General features: G+C 44.7%; 1 protein-coding gene across 1 annotated transcript in view; it reads left to right on the forward strand.

Moving 5' to 3' along the window:
* LRGUK (leucine-rich repeats and guanylate kinase domain containing) overlaps positions 1-16,846 on the forward strand; it is a 139,428-nt gene that overhangs the window by 69,531 nt on the left and 53,051 nt on the right. Inside the window, exons 13-15 of the mRNA XM_006861226.1 lie at positions 6,674-6,770; positions 13,115-13,228; positions 16,337-16,538. Coding sequence (XP_006861288.1) covers positions 6,674-6,770; positions 13,115-13,228; positions 16,337-16,538 — 413 coding nt within the window. The remainder of the gene's footprint in view (positions 1-6,673; positions 6,771-13,114; positions 13,229-16,336; positions 16,539-16,846) is intronic.

Here is a 16,846-nt window from a genome sequence, read left to right on the forward strand (position 1 = left end):
GTAGAAGAATTGATGCCTTTGAGTTATGGTGTTGGAGGCGAATATTGAAAGTGCCATGGGCTGCCAAAAGAACCAATGGATCCGTTTTGGAAAAAGTGCAGCCAGAGTGCTCCTTGGAGGCCAAGATGGCCAAACTTCGTCTCTCGTACTTCGGACATATTGTCAGGAGGGACCAGTCGCTGGAGAAGGATGTCAAGTTTGGTAAGGTGGAGGGTCAGAGAAAAAGAGGAAGACCCCCAATAAGATGGATTGGCTGAGTGGCAGCATTGATGGACTCGTGTGTGGCAACAATAGTGAGGTTGGCCCAGGATTGGGCAGTGTTTTGTTCAGCTGTGCATAAGGTCGCTATGGGTCGGTACCGATGCAGTGGCACCTAACAACACTGGTGGAGTCCTGGTGTGGTGCTGTGGGATAATGTGCCAGACTGCAAAGCCATTTGAACTGCAAGATTGGCTGTTCAAGCTCATCAGCTGCTCCTTGGAAACCCTACACAGGGCTGGTTTGGGTCAGAATTGACTCAACGGCACTTAACAACAACAGTGGTGTTGTGGAGCCCTGGTGTGGTGCTGCAGGGTAATGCACTTGACCGCAGGGTCGGTTTGAAGCACAAGGACAGAAGGTCCTCAGAAACCCTATACAGGAACCAACTTGATGGTACTTAAGAAGAAATAGTGGTGCTGTGGGTTATGTGCTGGACTGCTAACTGAAAAGTTGGTGGTTCAAACCCACCAGCTGCTCCATAGGAGGAACATGAGGCTGTGTGCTTCTATAAAGATCGACAGTCTGGGAGACGCTGTACAGGCTGCTATGGATCAGAATCCACTTGGTGGCAGTGGGTTTGGTTTTTGGATCGGCGTTGACTCGAATCCTCCAAATGTGTAGCTTTACTTAACGCCAGCCCAATTCACTCTCAGGGGGTTTGAAATTAGTCAGCTTTTGAGGTCCACATAATGGTGATACCATGTGGTGTGATATGGCCACCGACAGCCCTGCCCGGTCCCAGGCTGGGACACTAGCTGACAACATGTCAGGGCCCAGGTCTCCTGCTGGGTCTTTGCTGTTAGAGGCAGATTTCAGGAAGAAAGGGCACAGAAGGGCAGCAAGAGGACTTTCTTGTTTTCCCTCAGGTGAACTTCCAGTGCACGTCTGGGTTTCGAACAGAAACTGTGCCATGTGGGTCCCTAATTAAACCCAGACTCATTGCTGTTGACCCTGACTCATGGTGATCCCGTGTGTTATGGAGTAGAACTTCTCCATAGGGTCTTCTGTCACCTTTATGGAAGGAACCAGGGTGGCACAAGGGCTAAGTGCTTGGCTGCTAACCGAAAGGTCGATTGTTCCAGCCCACCCAGTGACTGCATGGGAGAGAGACCTCGCGCAATCTATGTCCCTAAAGATGACAGCGAAGAAAACCCTATAGGAAGTTCTCCTCTGTCACATGGGTCACTATGGGTGAGAATTAGCTACAGGGCACCCAACTACAGTAAAAACAATAATCTGTGCAGAAGCAGATCGCCAAGCCTTCCTTTTGCAATGCCTCTGGGTGACTTTGAACCACCAATCTTTAGGTTAGCAGCTGAGCGCAGCTGGAACCACACGGGACCTGATTTCCTAACAACCTCGTTAAAGTAGGGGAAAGTAAACAGAAAAAAACAATCATCCTAAATAGCTTCTAGCTGGCTCTGTCTCTGGCTTGTTTCAGGTTCTGGGAATCAGACCTAGAATTGTCACATGCTGTCCCAGGCTGGTTTCCTCTTTCATTCGTTATATAGAACAAACAATTGCTTTTAGGTCAGCGCGTGTGTTGGCGAACGAGGGACATGACTGCAGAGATACATAGCACAATGAGAAAATGAAATGCAAATTATTTCCCACCGTGGTTTCGAGAAAAGTTCCTTCCCTTAAGCTATACATGTTCAGATCATGTAAATACGATTTTGAGTGGATCAGTTGTTTAGAGATCTAAAATTACATTCCGCATTTGGAAAACTCTGGTAGCGTAGTGGGTAAGAATCGGGCTGCCAACCCCAAGGTTGGAAGTTTGAAACTACCAGTTGTTCTGCGGGAGAAAGATGAGGCTTTCTGCTCCCATAAAGATTTACAGCCTCAGAAACCCTGTGCAGGGTCGCTATGAGTCGGAACCAACCAACTACACAGTACTTAACAACAACAACAGGATGCAAATGCACTATAATTACTTATTGATTAAAATATTTTAAATAGAAATATAAATGCATTAAAACTTGCTGTTAGAATAAAAAATAATAGAGGGCCATTATGCTCATATGAGCATCTTTCAGAAGATAAATTTAACACAATGAGTTCAAGGTCAGAGGAGGCCAAAAAGACCTGGTGCTTCCCAGAAGTATCCTGACTCTTCTGCTAATGAATCAATCTGGAACCATTCTGCAAACCAAAGTGACGTGAGTCCACGTAGGTCTTCTCTACTTGTAATCACTGTTACATGCATACATGTCGCCTGTGTTGGGAACGGTTGGTAGACCAAGCTTTCTTATGTCATATGTTGCTTGGTCATATGAGTTCTTGGAGGTGTTTATGAATTCACCATCAAGATTTTGATCCATTATCACCTGGAGTTGATTTTGATGTGTGGCGAACCATGGATGTCAGAGCAGAACTATGCGCTGTAGGATTTCCCAGAGCTGGCTTTTCATAAACAGATCACCACACCTTTCTTCTGAGGAGCTTCTGGTTGACCTGGAACCTCCAACCTGTTATTTCACAGCCAGCTGTGTGAACTGTTTGCACTACCCAGCAATCTCTCATTCTCATAGCCTTCTCATAATGGGGACTATAAAAATATGTGTGTCTGTATTTTTAAAGTTTCATTCATTTTTCATTGTTAGCAGTGGTGGTGGTGGTTATGTGCTGTGGAGTCGGTTCCGACTTACAGTGAGTGACCCTGTATAGGGATTCCGAGGATGTAAATCTTTATGGGAACAGAAAGCCTCATCTTTCTCCCAGGGAACAGCTGGTAGTTTCAAACTGCTGACTTTGAGGTTAGCAGCCCAACTCATAACCACTGCGCTACCAGAGCTCCTTAGCAGTATAACATAGTCAAGCAAAAAATCCACAGCTAGTTAGCAAAATGAAGAGTCCTGGTGTGGTGCTGTAGGATAAGCACTGGACTGCTGACCACAAGGAGCAGTTCAAAGCCCCTAGCTACTCCTTGGAAACTCTAAATAGGATCACTGTGAATCAGAACCAACTGGACAGCAGTAAACAACTACAACAACAATATTTAGCTAAATGGGAAGTTATGAGCTATGGATACTCAAATGCAGACTGATTTAATGTGTCAGTTTCTGCAGATGTAACAAACGAATAGGGTGATTCACCTCTTCATTCAGCCTGGTCACCCAGGTATCACGTGATGCGACTGAAGCAGACAGACAGGCAGACCTTGGAGATACTGCAGGTGAGATTACACACACCGCAGTAAAGTGACTGTCAAAATCAAGCAAGCCACCTGCATTTCCGGTATGCCGTTGCATGTAAAAGTTACATTGCCACTATATTGTGGTCTATGAAGTATGCAACGTAGCATTATGAAGAAGTTTGAAATATTCTGAGAATGACCAAAATGTGACACAGAGACACTAAGTAAGCACATGCTATTGGAAAAATGGCGCTGATAGACTTGCTTCATGTGGGGTTGCCACAACCTCCAATTTGTTTAAAAACAAAACAGCATCATCTGTGAAGTCTCATAAAACACAGAGCACTGAAACGAGGTATACCTGTCTGGGTCTTGTCCTCTTAGAAGCCCGCTGTCTATAGGGGAGGTAGACAGCTACTTAACGAGAGAGTTTGGTGAGCTCCTACTCACGAAGGAGGAGAGGGTCTTGTGTGAAGCTGGAAGTTAAGAGACGATGGAACGGGTGCAGCTGGAGGTGGTGCGTCCCAGCAGAGAACAGGACAGGCACTTGTGGTGAATTGGAAATACACCCCACAGAAGGGGGAAAGATAGCCGGGTCTGGTCCTAAGGGTTTCTAAGCAGAGGAATGGCATACTCTGAGGTGCATGTTGGAAAGCTCATCCTGACTGCACTTTGGGAAAGAGTTTGGGGGTATAAGGGTTGGCGACAAGGAGGCCAGTGAGAACATGGTAGAAGTTCATTCATGACCATGCCTGCATGTGGGACTGTACTTGGAGTGAAGTGAGCTGGCAGCCAAGCCCCTGCTTAAATATTTGCAGTAACAAGAAGTTCCTGATTTCCGGAGACAATCTGGTCCTGAGTTGGGATTCCAAATTTGCCTGCTCTGAGCCACACGGAGACGTTCCCTTCTGCCTCCATCTGCTCCCTCTTCCTAGACATCTTTTCTTCCTGCTCCATTTGCCTGGGTTTTTGGAATATCCCATTACTTGGCTCCGCTTTCTGGATTCCTTTTCCTCCTGATTCCCTCTCCCCTGACTGGGTTTGTTGGTAAATTGCAAACACTGCTGTACTGAGGGAAGGGAAAGAAGGCTTCTGAGAATGAAGGCTCAAGCCCCTTTCTCGGTCTAAAATTTGGCATCACCCTTTTCTAAGGACATTTAGTGAAATGTTGCTTTCACTATGAAGTATTCCCTTTCTAACATGTTCCAGTTTGGACAGCATACGTCACAGAGATCCGCTGTAGATGTGAAAACTGGATGGCCGATTCAAAAACCTGCAGTCACCTCGAGTCCTTCTTATTAATTAGATGGTTCCACAGAGGAGAATACTAAAAGTGCAATGGGCTGCCAAAAGAACCAGCAAGATCTATGTTGGAAGAAGTGCAGCCAGAATGCTCCTTGGAGGCCAGGATGGCCAAACTTCGTCTCTCATACTTTGGACATACTGTCAGAGAGACCAGTCACTGGAGAAGGATATCATGTTTGGTATGGTGGAGGGTCAGAGAAAAAAGAGGACTCCAGCGAGGTGGACTGGCAAAATGGCAGCGTCAATGGACTCAAGTGTGGCAACAGTAGTGAGGTGGGCCCAGGATTGGGCAATGTTTCGTTCCATTATGCATAGAGTTGCTATGAGTCAGTGCCGACTCAATGACACCTAACAACAACAGTGGAAGCGGACCTCGCTCTCAGCATTCCCCACATCTGTACAGAATCTCTTGGTTTACCTGCTTATAAACTTCAGATTGCTTCTTGGACTTGTCTTCCTTTTAGTAATGCTAAAAAAAATAAATAAAAAATCCCTGCTGCTCAACCCCTTTGGGAAATGTAGATTCAGCACAGTATACGGGAAAGGTTGTGCTGAGGCCTCCCAGCTCAGGACCCCAAACCACAATTTATCTCCTCTGACTTCAAAGTCTCTGCCAGATTTCTGAAAAAGTCAGTGCACCCCAACCACAAAGAAACGTTGCCAGGTTCTGACAGGCTACTCGAGTCTGCTCTTTCCCGAGTACACATTTGAAATGTAATGTTTTGTAGTTGTCATTGGTGCCATCAAGTTGATTTCGACTCATAGCAACCCCATCTGACAGAGCAGAACCCGCCTTCAGGGTTTTGGCGCTATAGACTAAGCACTCAGCCACAAGGCCATTTTGAGCAGCAAGGTCAGTGGTTGAAACTCACCAGCTGCTTCTCGGAAACCTCATACAGGGTTGCTATGAGTCGACAGCGCTTAACAACACCAGTCTTTACAAAAGGAACTCTAGTGACACAGTGATTAAGCACTTGCCCCATGGGAGGAAGACCTGGTGTTCTCCTTCCATAAAGACTATTGTTGTTGTGAAGTGCTATCGAGTCAATTCCGACCCATAGTGACTCTGTATAGGGTTTCCAAGGAGCAGCTGGTGAGCTTAAACCGCCGACCTTGCAGTTCAAATGGCTTTGCAGTGTGGTGCATTAACCTACAGCGCCACACCAGGACTCCTCCATAAAGATTACAGCCACGAAAACCCTATGGGGCAGTTTTACTGTCACATGGGGTTGCTATGGGCAAAAATCAACTACACAACACCCGACAACAACAATCTTTACAAGACCAGATCATCACCTCTTTTTCTGTGGAGCTTCAGGTAGGTTTAAACCACCAAACTTTCGGTCAGCAGCAGAGCACTCAGCCACTGCGTCACCAGAAACAAACACCAAACCAACTGCAGGTGAGTCGGTTCTGACTCATGGTGAACCCCGCCTTGGGTTTCCGAAGAGGGGCTGGTGAGTTTGAACCACCAACCTTGAGGTTCAAACCAACCTTGCAGTCTAGTGCTTATCCTACAGTGCCACACCAGGGCCTCCAATTTTTTGTGAGGAATCCATGAAATCACATGTCAGGTGTCCAACTATTCTCTTATTCTCTTCTTGTTTTAAAACTACTCAATAATCTAAACCTTAAACCAAATTCCAGGATATAATAAGGAAAAAACATAATAACATCTAGGAGATTAGGAGTCCTAGGCTAATTGGAACCCTGTATTTAGTTTTTGAAGCCCCTTTGTGTATGAACAATAACAGTTGATATATAGTTTTAAAGTAATATTATCTTATGGCAGAAGAGATGGTTCACAAGTGTGGTAGATAATAATGAGTTGTTGGGAATCCAAGACTTTTCTGATCCCTATAAAACATATCAATTTAATGTATATAAAAATATGTATTTTGAACTGAAATCTTCCGTTTAGAATTCCAACCTAGTAGAAACAGATTTGGCCGTATGTTCTGTTTCCAGGGCCTGCCACACGACAAGACCACCGTACTTTGGAGAAGGGGACCGAGTTGATTATCATTTTATCTCTCAGGAAGTTTATGATGAAATGCTACACATGGTAAGGACAATCTCTTTTGTTTTCAGTGCATGAGAAGTTCATGTTCTTTGGCAAAAGCAATAGAAAACAGGCTAAAACAACACAAAATGGAATGTCGTTGAGTTGTGCTTCCTGGCTTGTGTTCTTCGCTTTGTTCGTCATTGTTCACATGCTTCTGGATGTTTGGTCTGGGAGACACAACTGTAAATTTCCAATAAGACTGAATGAGTGGATGTTTTACAAAACCAGAAGTAAAAGCGCTAATAAGAATTCTTGTGCTGATCAAGCTCTGAGGTTATTCATCCAGCTTTACTCAAGACACGCAGCCCCGAGTTGAGCAGTCCTAACCGTTGAGATGCTAGTCCACAGTATAATCCTTCTGCTTGTTCTCTGTGCCATTTTCTAACTGGTGAACTTAAGGACAGATAAAGACATGGAGCTTGCCTTTCCATATGCTGGTCCCAGACACATAGACAGCCGTGAGTTATCCACGTTCCTGTTCTGTTTCAGAGGTGCTAGGTCTTGGTGACCAGGCTGTTCGCTAAAGTAGATGGGAACCCTTCCTGTTAGATGGGAGATGACTCTGAATTTCTTTGACTGTCGTTAGCTGCTGTTACATCGGCTCTGACTCACGATGACTTGTGTTCAACAGAAGGAAACATTGCCCTGTGCTACACCAGCTCAGTGACCATTGGCAAGCTTGTGTTAATAAACACAGGCTACTGTGTTAATCCATGTCAGTGAGGGTTTTCTCCTTGTCTCTTATCCGTAAGGTTTCCATTGACAGACTTTCAGAGTAGATCATCATGCTTTTATTCCTAGTTTGTTTTAGCCTGGAAGCTCCGTTGAAACCTATCCACTGTAGCTGACGCTGCTGGTATTTGAAATGCTGGTAGCGTAGCTCCTAGCATCACAGCAACACACAAACCACCCCAGTCTGATACACTGAGGATTAAGAGTGTGTAGAGTATCTATCCTGCGTTTGTCCATTTCATGGAAACTCAGAACAATCTTGCTCAATTTAAGTCTGTTTGATATATATGTTTATATTTTTTAACTGAGACTTTCACAATCAAGTCACTGTTCATAATTTATAGCACCTTTGGCTCTGAGTTCATTTTCTTAAAAACAATTTGCTCCCTCTTGGCCTTCGCAAGCTAAGTTTATCCTCAGAGCCCTAGCCCCGTTTGTATCTAGAGTGGATGTTAATGTCAGTGAATCAACACAGGGGCCTTCCATTTGGCTGAAAGAATGCCTCAGCTCATCATCATAATCCCTGGGTCTATTAGCCTTTTATGTTCTTTTTGCCAGAAGCCTTATTTCTATTCATTATCATCCTTTTGAAATACTAACAAATGAGTTCTAGGCCAGTTTTCCCCCATCCCCCACCCTCTGAAGCCTATGGCTGAACCTTATTAAGGATTTATCTATGAAGGCTATTCCAAAAGTTCATGGAAAAATGGAATGACTAGATAATGGAATTTTCCCATGAACTTTTTGAAGCTCTCTTGGATGGTTCTGCTCTTGAAAGCTCACCATCTGAGCAGTGATGCTGAACTAGCCACATCTACCCTTTCCTCCCTTCACCTGCTGCTCTCCCTGCGCCCCTGCAATAGTGCACGTGGCTTAGTGCTCACTCGGCTCTCAGCTTTCACAAGTTTAATGATGAATGACCGACTCTGAGTCCACACGTGGTGCTTGTTCTCAGGACAAACAAGATGGCTCAAGAGTCTCCAGGCAGTTCCCCAACCCTCAACCTTGTAACAATGAACATCTGGAAAATTCTCTATAGTTCTTTCTCTGAGAACTCTTATTCATTGGTGGTTGTGTGCCGTTGAGTCCGTTCTGACTCATAGCGACCCTATACAGGGTTTCCAAGGCTGTAAATCTTTATGGGAGCAGGAAACCTCATCTTTTTCCTGGGGAGTGACTGGTAGATTCAAACTGCTGACTGTGGTTAGCAGCCTAGCTTGTAATTCACTACGCTACCAGGGCACCTAGAACGCTGTTTTGGAGACAGAATTATAAAGAATTTGCCCTGGTAGCATGAGGGTTACACGTTGGATTTCTAACTACAAGGTCAGCAGTTTAAATCCTCCAGGCACTCCTCAGGAGAAAGAGGAGGCTTTCTGCTATCATCAAGATTTATAGCTTCGGAAACCCTACACAGGGTCGCCAGGAATCAGAACCCACTCGGCGGGACTCACCAGTGGCTCAGAGCTCTATTTTGGCTCTATTTCTAAAAGCTTTAATGGACATTTGAGTCATTTTGTTGGTATTTGTAAAAAGCAATCTCCCAGTACTCCTTAGCTTGAGAGACAACTAGTTCCCCAAACTCGTATTCGTTTCTCTGCTTAGAGTCTATAGTATATTTTTCTCGGGTCAGCTGAGAGTTACATGTTTCACAGTTTGTGCCACCAAGGGGCTCTAGATAGATAGGTAGCTAGCTAGCTTCCTGAATCTTCTGTTTACTGTGACTCACCCTGGTTTTAAAAGGTCTACCTAAATCACTTCTCAAAAATACAAGTTTATTTACTTGTGTGTACAAATGTCTCTATCTGCAGATCCCAAAAATCTTATCTGGAAGGGTCTGAGGCTGGGAAGAATCTTGGGATGTACTTATGTATAGAGAAAAGAACCCCTTAGACGAATGTGTTCAGAGTTAAGATGAAGCGGTACCCCAGCTTTGGGCTGGTGGTGCCCCCCTCGTTTCTCCTTCCAAGTAGATTTCTATCTGTTCTCAGTATATCTGACATCCGCTTCCCTGATGTCCCAGACCTTGGCACATCTGCACTCAAATAAATTGGGTTCAATTCCTAGCCAAAGAAATCACTGTACTTCTAGACTGCATTTAGTTTTATTATAGACACCTCCACAGAATCCTCTTGTGCTTCAGAAGCACTCACTGCTAACATATAAAATAATGCTTCAATATAATGGGATTTTCTTCAACTTGTATTTTCCCTCCAATCTCCTTCCCTTGAAGAGAGATGAAATTTCATACTATGAACTCATTGTCAGATTTGCCCATCACACCCACACAAGCAGCTGTCACTAAACAGTACACTCCAGAAATCATCCCTCACTCTGGGACCTCCTGGACAGACATCCCACCTGCCCACTCTGACAGACACACAGACTGACATGCGTGCCTATCTGTGCTCACTTTCTTCATCAATACCTTTCACCTGCAATAGTCTTCCCCAGTCTTGTGGAAATCAGACCATACCCCTGGACTTGTGAAATAAGGTTTTTGCTATTTATTAAGAAATCCGTGTGCAAGAAGAAATGAGGGGGCACCACAAGCCCAAAGCTGGGGTACCGCTTCATCTTAACTCTGAACACATTTGTCTAAGGGGTTCTTTTCTCTATACATAAGTACAGCCCAAGAGTCTTCCCAGCCTCAGACCCTTCCAGATAAGATTTTTGGGATCTGCAGATAGAGACATTTGTACACACAAGTAAATAAACTCATATATATATATTAAATGTTTTATTGTGAATTATGTGATAGTTTACATGGGAGAACATTGGTTTTACATTCATTCTATCGTATATGGTCTCATTGCCATGGTTACAATCCCCTCCATGCAATCCTTCCCCCGTGCCCCCCAGGTCTTCAGCACACAGTCGCTCTCCCTCTCTGGATCTAAAGTCTCCAGCTGCTCCATTGCTCCACGTCATCATCTCTGGCTCCATTTCAGGCATCACTGCTTCTCTGGGTAGGGTCCCACTCTCTGCTCTTCTCCCTTGATGATCCTAGGGACCTCCACTCCTAGACTGAAAAGTTAATCACTCCCCTCCTTGCTATAAGACGTCTACCTTTACATTTCCAACCCTCACAATCAGTCCTGATAACAATTATTCACAATTGTATCACAAGAGACCCGTCTGTATTTCATTGCATCAGCCCCGGCTAGTCAGATTGAATCCTTCTCACTGGAGATTCTACCTTCCTCCAGGCCCTCTGGATCTAGGTTCCCTCTTGAAAGCTTGTAAGCCAGTCACTTCTTGCCTTTGTAGCTCCCCACCCCCCATTTTGGGTAGCCAATGTCCAAGTTGCCCATCCCTGTCTACTCTGTGTGTGGAGGGGGTGGGAATGATTCTTGCTGTAAGGACTTGTTCCCTCTTTTGTAAACTCATATTTTTGAGAAGTGATTTAGGTAGACCTTTTAAAAACAGGGTGAGTCACAGTAAACAGAAGATTCAGGAAGCTAGCTGGCTACCTATCTATCTAGAGCCCCTCGGTGGTACAAACTGTGAAACATTCAACTCCCAGCTGAAAGTTGGTGATTCAGATCCACCCACAGGTTACCTCACAAGACTAAGCTGGCAATCTGCTCCCTGAATGTCACAACCCTGTGGAGTAGGTCTACCCTGCGCATGTGGGGTGACCATCAGTTGGCAGTGACTTGACAACGTTTACCTATCCAAAAGAAAATACAGATGTCTATCTGTGTATATGAGTGATAAATATACACACACACATACACACGTGTCATTGTTACACACTGTTGAGTTGGTTCTGACTCATAGAAGTTCTGTGTAGGGTTTCTGAGACTATCAATCTTTCTGAGAGTAGAAAGCCATGTCATTCTCCTGTAGAGGCTGGGGGTTTGAATTGCCAACCTTGTGGTTAGCAGTCCAGTGCTTATTCTATAGTGCCACCAGAGCTCCTTATATAGGTATGTATGTATGTGTTGTTGTTAAGTGCTGTCGAGTCAGTTTAATCCATAGCACCCCTGTGTAAAGTTTCCGAAGATATAAACCTTTATGAAAGCAGAAAGCCTTGTCTTTCTCCTGAATATATGTGTATATTTATAGAAGATGGTGAATCAAAAAGTCTTACTACTAGAGTACCAGTTCATGCAGGCATGACTGGTGGTGGTGATGGTGGTGGTGGTTATGTGCTGTGGAGTAGGCCCCAACTCACAGCGACCCTGTACTGGGTTTCCGAGGCTGTAAATCATTATGGGAGCAGAAAGCCTCATCTTTCTCCCACAGAAACTGCTGGTAGTTTTGAACTGCTTACCAGAACCAATAGCTTCACATTTTGATAGTTTTGTTTAATAAAGGTTTCAATGATTTTATAGCAGTGCTTTTTGAATGACCCTCGTATACGACCACAGTATTTGCTCCAAACAATAAAGAGGGTATGGCCTGAAGGGGCGTAGTGTACAGGTTGTTAATAGTTGAGGTGTGTATGTTTTAGAATTCATGCCATACCTAAAGTACCTTTGATCTTGGGGAGCATGGGTTTCCTTCATCACCCACAATCATCCTCCTCAGATGCCTCAGCCCAAATGATATCTGTCTCCTGACCATTCCACACACCAATTCCTGGCCAGGCTACAACCCTTCCCATCCTGATGGTCTCCAGAACATCTGAGGTCAGTTCTGAGGCCCAAGGGATTCAGGGCAGCTGGAACCACTGTTCTTCACCATGATGATGGTGTAAAAGCCCCGGGGACACTCACCTTGCCATTGATTTTAAATCACGAGGAGTCAGACTACCAAAGTCGTCTGTGTATCTCTATCTCTTGTCATCAGATGAGACTGGATCTAGTGGCTCAAGAAAGCAATGTTGTCAAAGGTTTACTTACGATTTCTAGAGATGCCTTTTTTGGGGACCACTTTTTGAAGAACTGGACTTCCAGAACACAGCATGGTGTCAATATTGATGGTTCAGCATTGATGTCCAGTGGGTAGAGAGCACGTCTAGGGAATAGTGTGTGGGGCAGTTTTAATAACAAGCTGTCTCTCTGAGGAACCACGAGATGGGTCTATTTTTCAGGGCTTATCTCAGGATACAAAGCTTTTAGGGTGTCCTGTAATTCGTGGCTGACAAGAATGACCCAATGTTCATGGCTTACCTCGGAATGCAAGGCTTTGGAGGACTGGAAGCCTTCCCTGGGCTCCCCGGTATTCTGGCACAGCTGAAATGGCTAAGGCAAAAGGCGAGCTATTATTCCTTTTTCTCTTCCAGTAGTGAAGGTGTGTGGCTCCGTTTGTTTTTTTTTTTTGAGGGAGTGGTGGTGTTAATAAGCAAACTGGTTTTTTATAGTAGAGACTCATAAATATCACTATCTTAACTCTTCTCTTACTTTTATCAGAAGATTAGTTCCAACATCATCCCCCCATTTTTTTTTTTTTTTTTTCTTTTTTTGGTCAGCTAAGAATTTCGAATACACATCTCCACCACAATTTGGTGTTAGGTTTTCTAAGTCCATTGCCATTCGGATACATCTGCTAAGATTTGTAACTTTTAGGGATTCCTATGAAAACAAGACACCGAGTGGTTTGACTTCTCGTCACCCCATCACAGCAACTGTGATATGAGAATCTTGGTGTGTTTCCAATTCCAGGGGAAATTCATTCTGACGTTCCGTTACGGGGATCACAATTATGGGCTGAACCGAGACACCGTGGAAGGCATTGCCAGGGATGGCTTAGCAAGCTGTATTCACATGGAAATAGAGGTATGTGTTTTCCCTCAATCAGTGTATGTTCATGGGTGTGTGAGTTTGTATTCATAGAGAGATTGGGGTCAGGGCGGTGACCATTGGCAGGACACTATGCCTGGCACAAGAGGAATGAGTAATAATGCATGAGCCACTGAGTATGTCGTTAATCTGGGGGAGTCAAGACCTGTGAAAATTAAATGTCAAGAGTTAAATTGGCAATGCCAGAATTGGTACCTCTATTCTGAATAGAACTGCCACTCAAAATTTATTTCCTGTTTCTCCTTCACTAAGCTATTGGGTTGTGAGCCTCAGGATCGGTGGTTCGAGTCCACCAGCTACTCCATCACGGGAGAAAGATGAGGCTCTCTTCTCCTACAGAGATTTACAGCCTCAGAAACGATGTAAAGGCGGGTTACTGTGAGTCCTGCATGCATCATTAAGCGAGTCCCACACAGTGACAGTGCAGAAGAAAGGCTTAGGGGATCTGCTCCCATAAATTGTACAGCTGTAGTAGAGGTGTTACCAAGAAGCAGCAGTGACTTGTAGCCCCAGGTTTCTCCACTTGTCTAAAGTGACATTCGCTAAAGCTGGGGTCCTACAAGGTGTGGGGATGCCCACCGTCCCCCACCCCCACCCCGGTTTGAGCAATAACAACCTGTGCTTAATTTTCTTCCCTGATTCTTCACTGGAGATGCCTGGGCATCTTGTTAGCACCCCGCCCCCACCCCACACACATGGCCCTGTTCACACTCCTGTAGCCATCCAGATTTCAGCTCTTGTCTTCCTGCAGTCTCCCGACTCCTAGCTTTTGAAGTTTCTCCAAAATGGAGACCCAGAGTGAAACCATGAACATTCCACCCACTTGTTTCACAGATAAAAAACTTTGTTAAATATTTGAAATGTTCAAAGGTGACAGAATTGCTTGTTTGTTTGTTTTTCCAATTGACCTTCACTGAGCATCACAACTTTTTTGTAATCATCAGCATAATAAAACTGTTATAAAAATGATCCAGTTTGACCAAACTCCAAGAAACCAGAACGGGGGGGACGTCTGATGCTCATTTGCTAGGGAGATTTTTTCCTTTATAACTTCAGAGACCTAATTGCTGTTAGGTGCCACTGAGTTAGTTCCAATTCACAGTGACCCATGTCCAACAGAACCAAACCCCGCCGGGCCTGCGCCTTCCTCTATGTCATTGTTCTGTGTCAGCCCATTGCTGCTGCCACTGTGTCAGTACCTCCCATTGGGGGTTTTCCTCTTTTCCTCTGACCCTCCACTTTGCCACACACGATGTCCTTCTCCAGAGCCCGATCTCTCCCAATACCAGGACCTGCCGATCCTCTTGGGTTACTTCTATCGGTGTGCTTCCTGGTACTATTAGAAGCTGTCATGGAGTCAGCCCCGTATTGACAGTAACTCAGTGCACAACAGAACAGGAGACTGACTTGTCCTGCACCACTTCCATGACCAGCTGTAGACTGGACTTTGAGCATTCCTAGGGTTCTGATTGGCTGATTTTCCCATGTAGCTTGCCAGACCTTTCTTCCTACTCTGGAAGCCCCACTGAAACTTGTTCAGCAGAAATCTCCACTGACAGCCAAGTGGTGGTGGTGTAGGGAGTGCTGTTTAGTAAGTTTCCCTGTTTGTAAACTCTCTCTCTCTCTTTTTTTTTTTTTTTGTCCTGCAATAAACTAATGTCTCCTGGTCTGACTCGTCGTCACTTTTTTCATCTCTTGGCACCTACATATGCAGAAGGATTTTCCCTTCTGAATTTGAACCTAAACAGGTGCGTTGGCTGGGAATTGAGTCCAGTCTTTCTCATGGAAGATGAGAATTCTACCCCTGGAGTCCTCTGCCCCACAAATATTCTCTTGTTCATCTAAACCAGCGTGGTTCCTTCTGCTCCTTACCTTTTCTAACTTCAAAATCCTTCAGTGCTTTCTTGTCAGATATTGGTTTTGTTTTTATTTGTTGTTGTTTTTTAAGAGAGCTATTCTTTATTTCAAGGAGCTCTGGTAGCGTAGTGGTTATTAATCGGGCTGCAAACCGCAAGGTCAGCAGTTCAAAACTACCAGCTGTCCCGTGGGAGAAAGATGAGGCTTTCTGATCCTGTAAAGATTTACAGCCTCGGAAACCCTGTACAGGGTCTCTATGAGTCTGAACTGACTCCACGGCACATAAACAACAACAACAACGTTCTTTATTGCAGAGTCCTGGTGTGGCGCTGTGGGTTAATGCGCTGGGCTGCAAAAGTGGTTTGAACAGTAAAGTCAGCGGTTCAGGCTCACCAGCTGCTCCTCAAAAACCCTATACAGGGTTGCTATGGGTCAGAACTGACTCAACAGCACTTAACAACAACAATTTTTTATTTCCACGCTAGTTAGCACCAAAAGGGCCTTTTCCCAACAGAGTTCCCTCCTTGGGCAAGGCAGATACAAAGCTCACTTTGTCTTTTGAGTTCAGGAGCGCCAAGACCTTGTGTCTGCCTTCCTCAATTTCAGGCTCCTGTTGCATGTTTGTTCTGGAGAACTGTGGTCACCATAAACATAAACTTCCCTTGCTGTGGATAAAGACAGAGAGGTGATGGGAACCGGTCCCCAAGGAGATGACAAAGGAAGCCTCTTCGCTCAGGGAAAGTCTCTATCTTCCAGTGGGGCAGGGATGTCCTTTGAAATGTAAATAACTCCTCCGAAATAAAGAGGCTGTACTGCTATGAAAGACTCCTGGTGTGGCATTGTGGGATAAGCACTGGACTGCAAACCACAACGTCAGTGGTTTAAACCCACCAGCTGCTTCTCGGAAACCCTATACAACGTCTCTACGAGTTGGAAGTGACCTGCACGTAGCAACAACAACTGCTATGAATGTAGCTATTCTGCATCCAGCGATTTTCTTTGATAATGGCCATGTTTATAGAACGATTAATTTGACGTGGAATGAATTTGAATCTTTTCTATGGCAATTTAATATGTGATAAGCAGAGTAATGTAATCTAACCTTGAGATATTTATAGGCAAAGAGTAACCAGTTACACAGATGAAGTAAATGCTTCACTAAGATACTTGTCTCCAAATCAGTAGCTCCATTCATGACCTTTTACTACCTTCCCTTGAAACACACAGGGTGTCAGAAGTTTGAAGTGTTCCTATTTTGAGCCTCGCTATATCTTGGTGGTGCCCATGAACAAGACAAAATACGAGGGGTACTTGCGGAGAAAGGGACTCTTCAGTCGTGCCGAGGTTGAGTTAGCTGTCTCCAGAGTGGACCTTTATATTAAAATTAACCAGAACTTTCCGGGATACTTTGATGCAGTAATCAACGCAGGTCAGTAACTTTCAGCAGAGCTTCCTCTGTGAAGGGCGAGGGCACTGGGCTGAAAGTTTAATGGAAGGAGAGTGTTGGGGGAAAGATTGGAACTTTGAGAATCACAGGGGCTTCAAAGAGACGTAACAACCCAAGAGATCTGGGGCTCAGGATCTGTCTTCTGTCCTTCCGCTGTCTCAATCACAGCCTGATGTCTTTTATCAATTATTCCTTAAGATCCTAACCAGTGACATTTGGTCCCTTCCACAGGTGTGATTTGTTCCACCTATCTGCCTCTGGTGGTTGAAAGGGTCGTCTGTAAAACAGGT

This window comes from Chrysochloris asiatica, unplaced genomic scaffold (assembly GCF_000296735.1).
Source record: "Chrysochloris asiatica unplaced genomic scaffold, ChrAsi1.0 scaffold00041, whole genome shotgun sequence".
In the NCBI taxonomy this organism is placed as follows: domain Eukaryota; kingdom Metazoa; phylum Chordata; class Mammalia; order Afrosoricida; family Chrysochloridae; genus Chrysochloris; species Chrysochloris asiatica.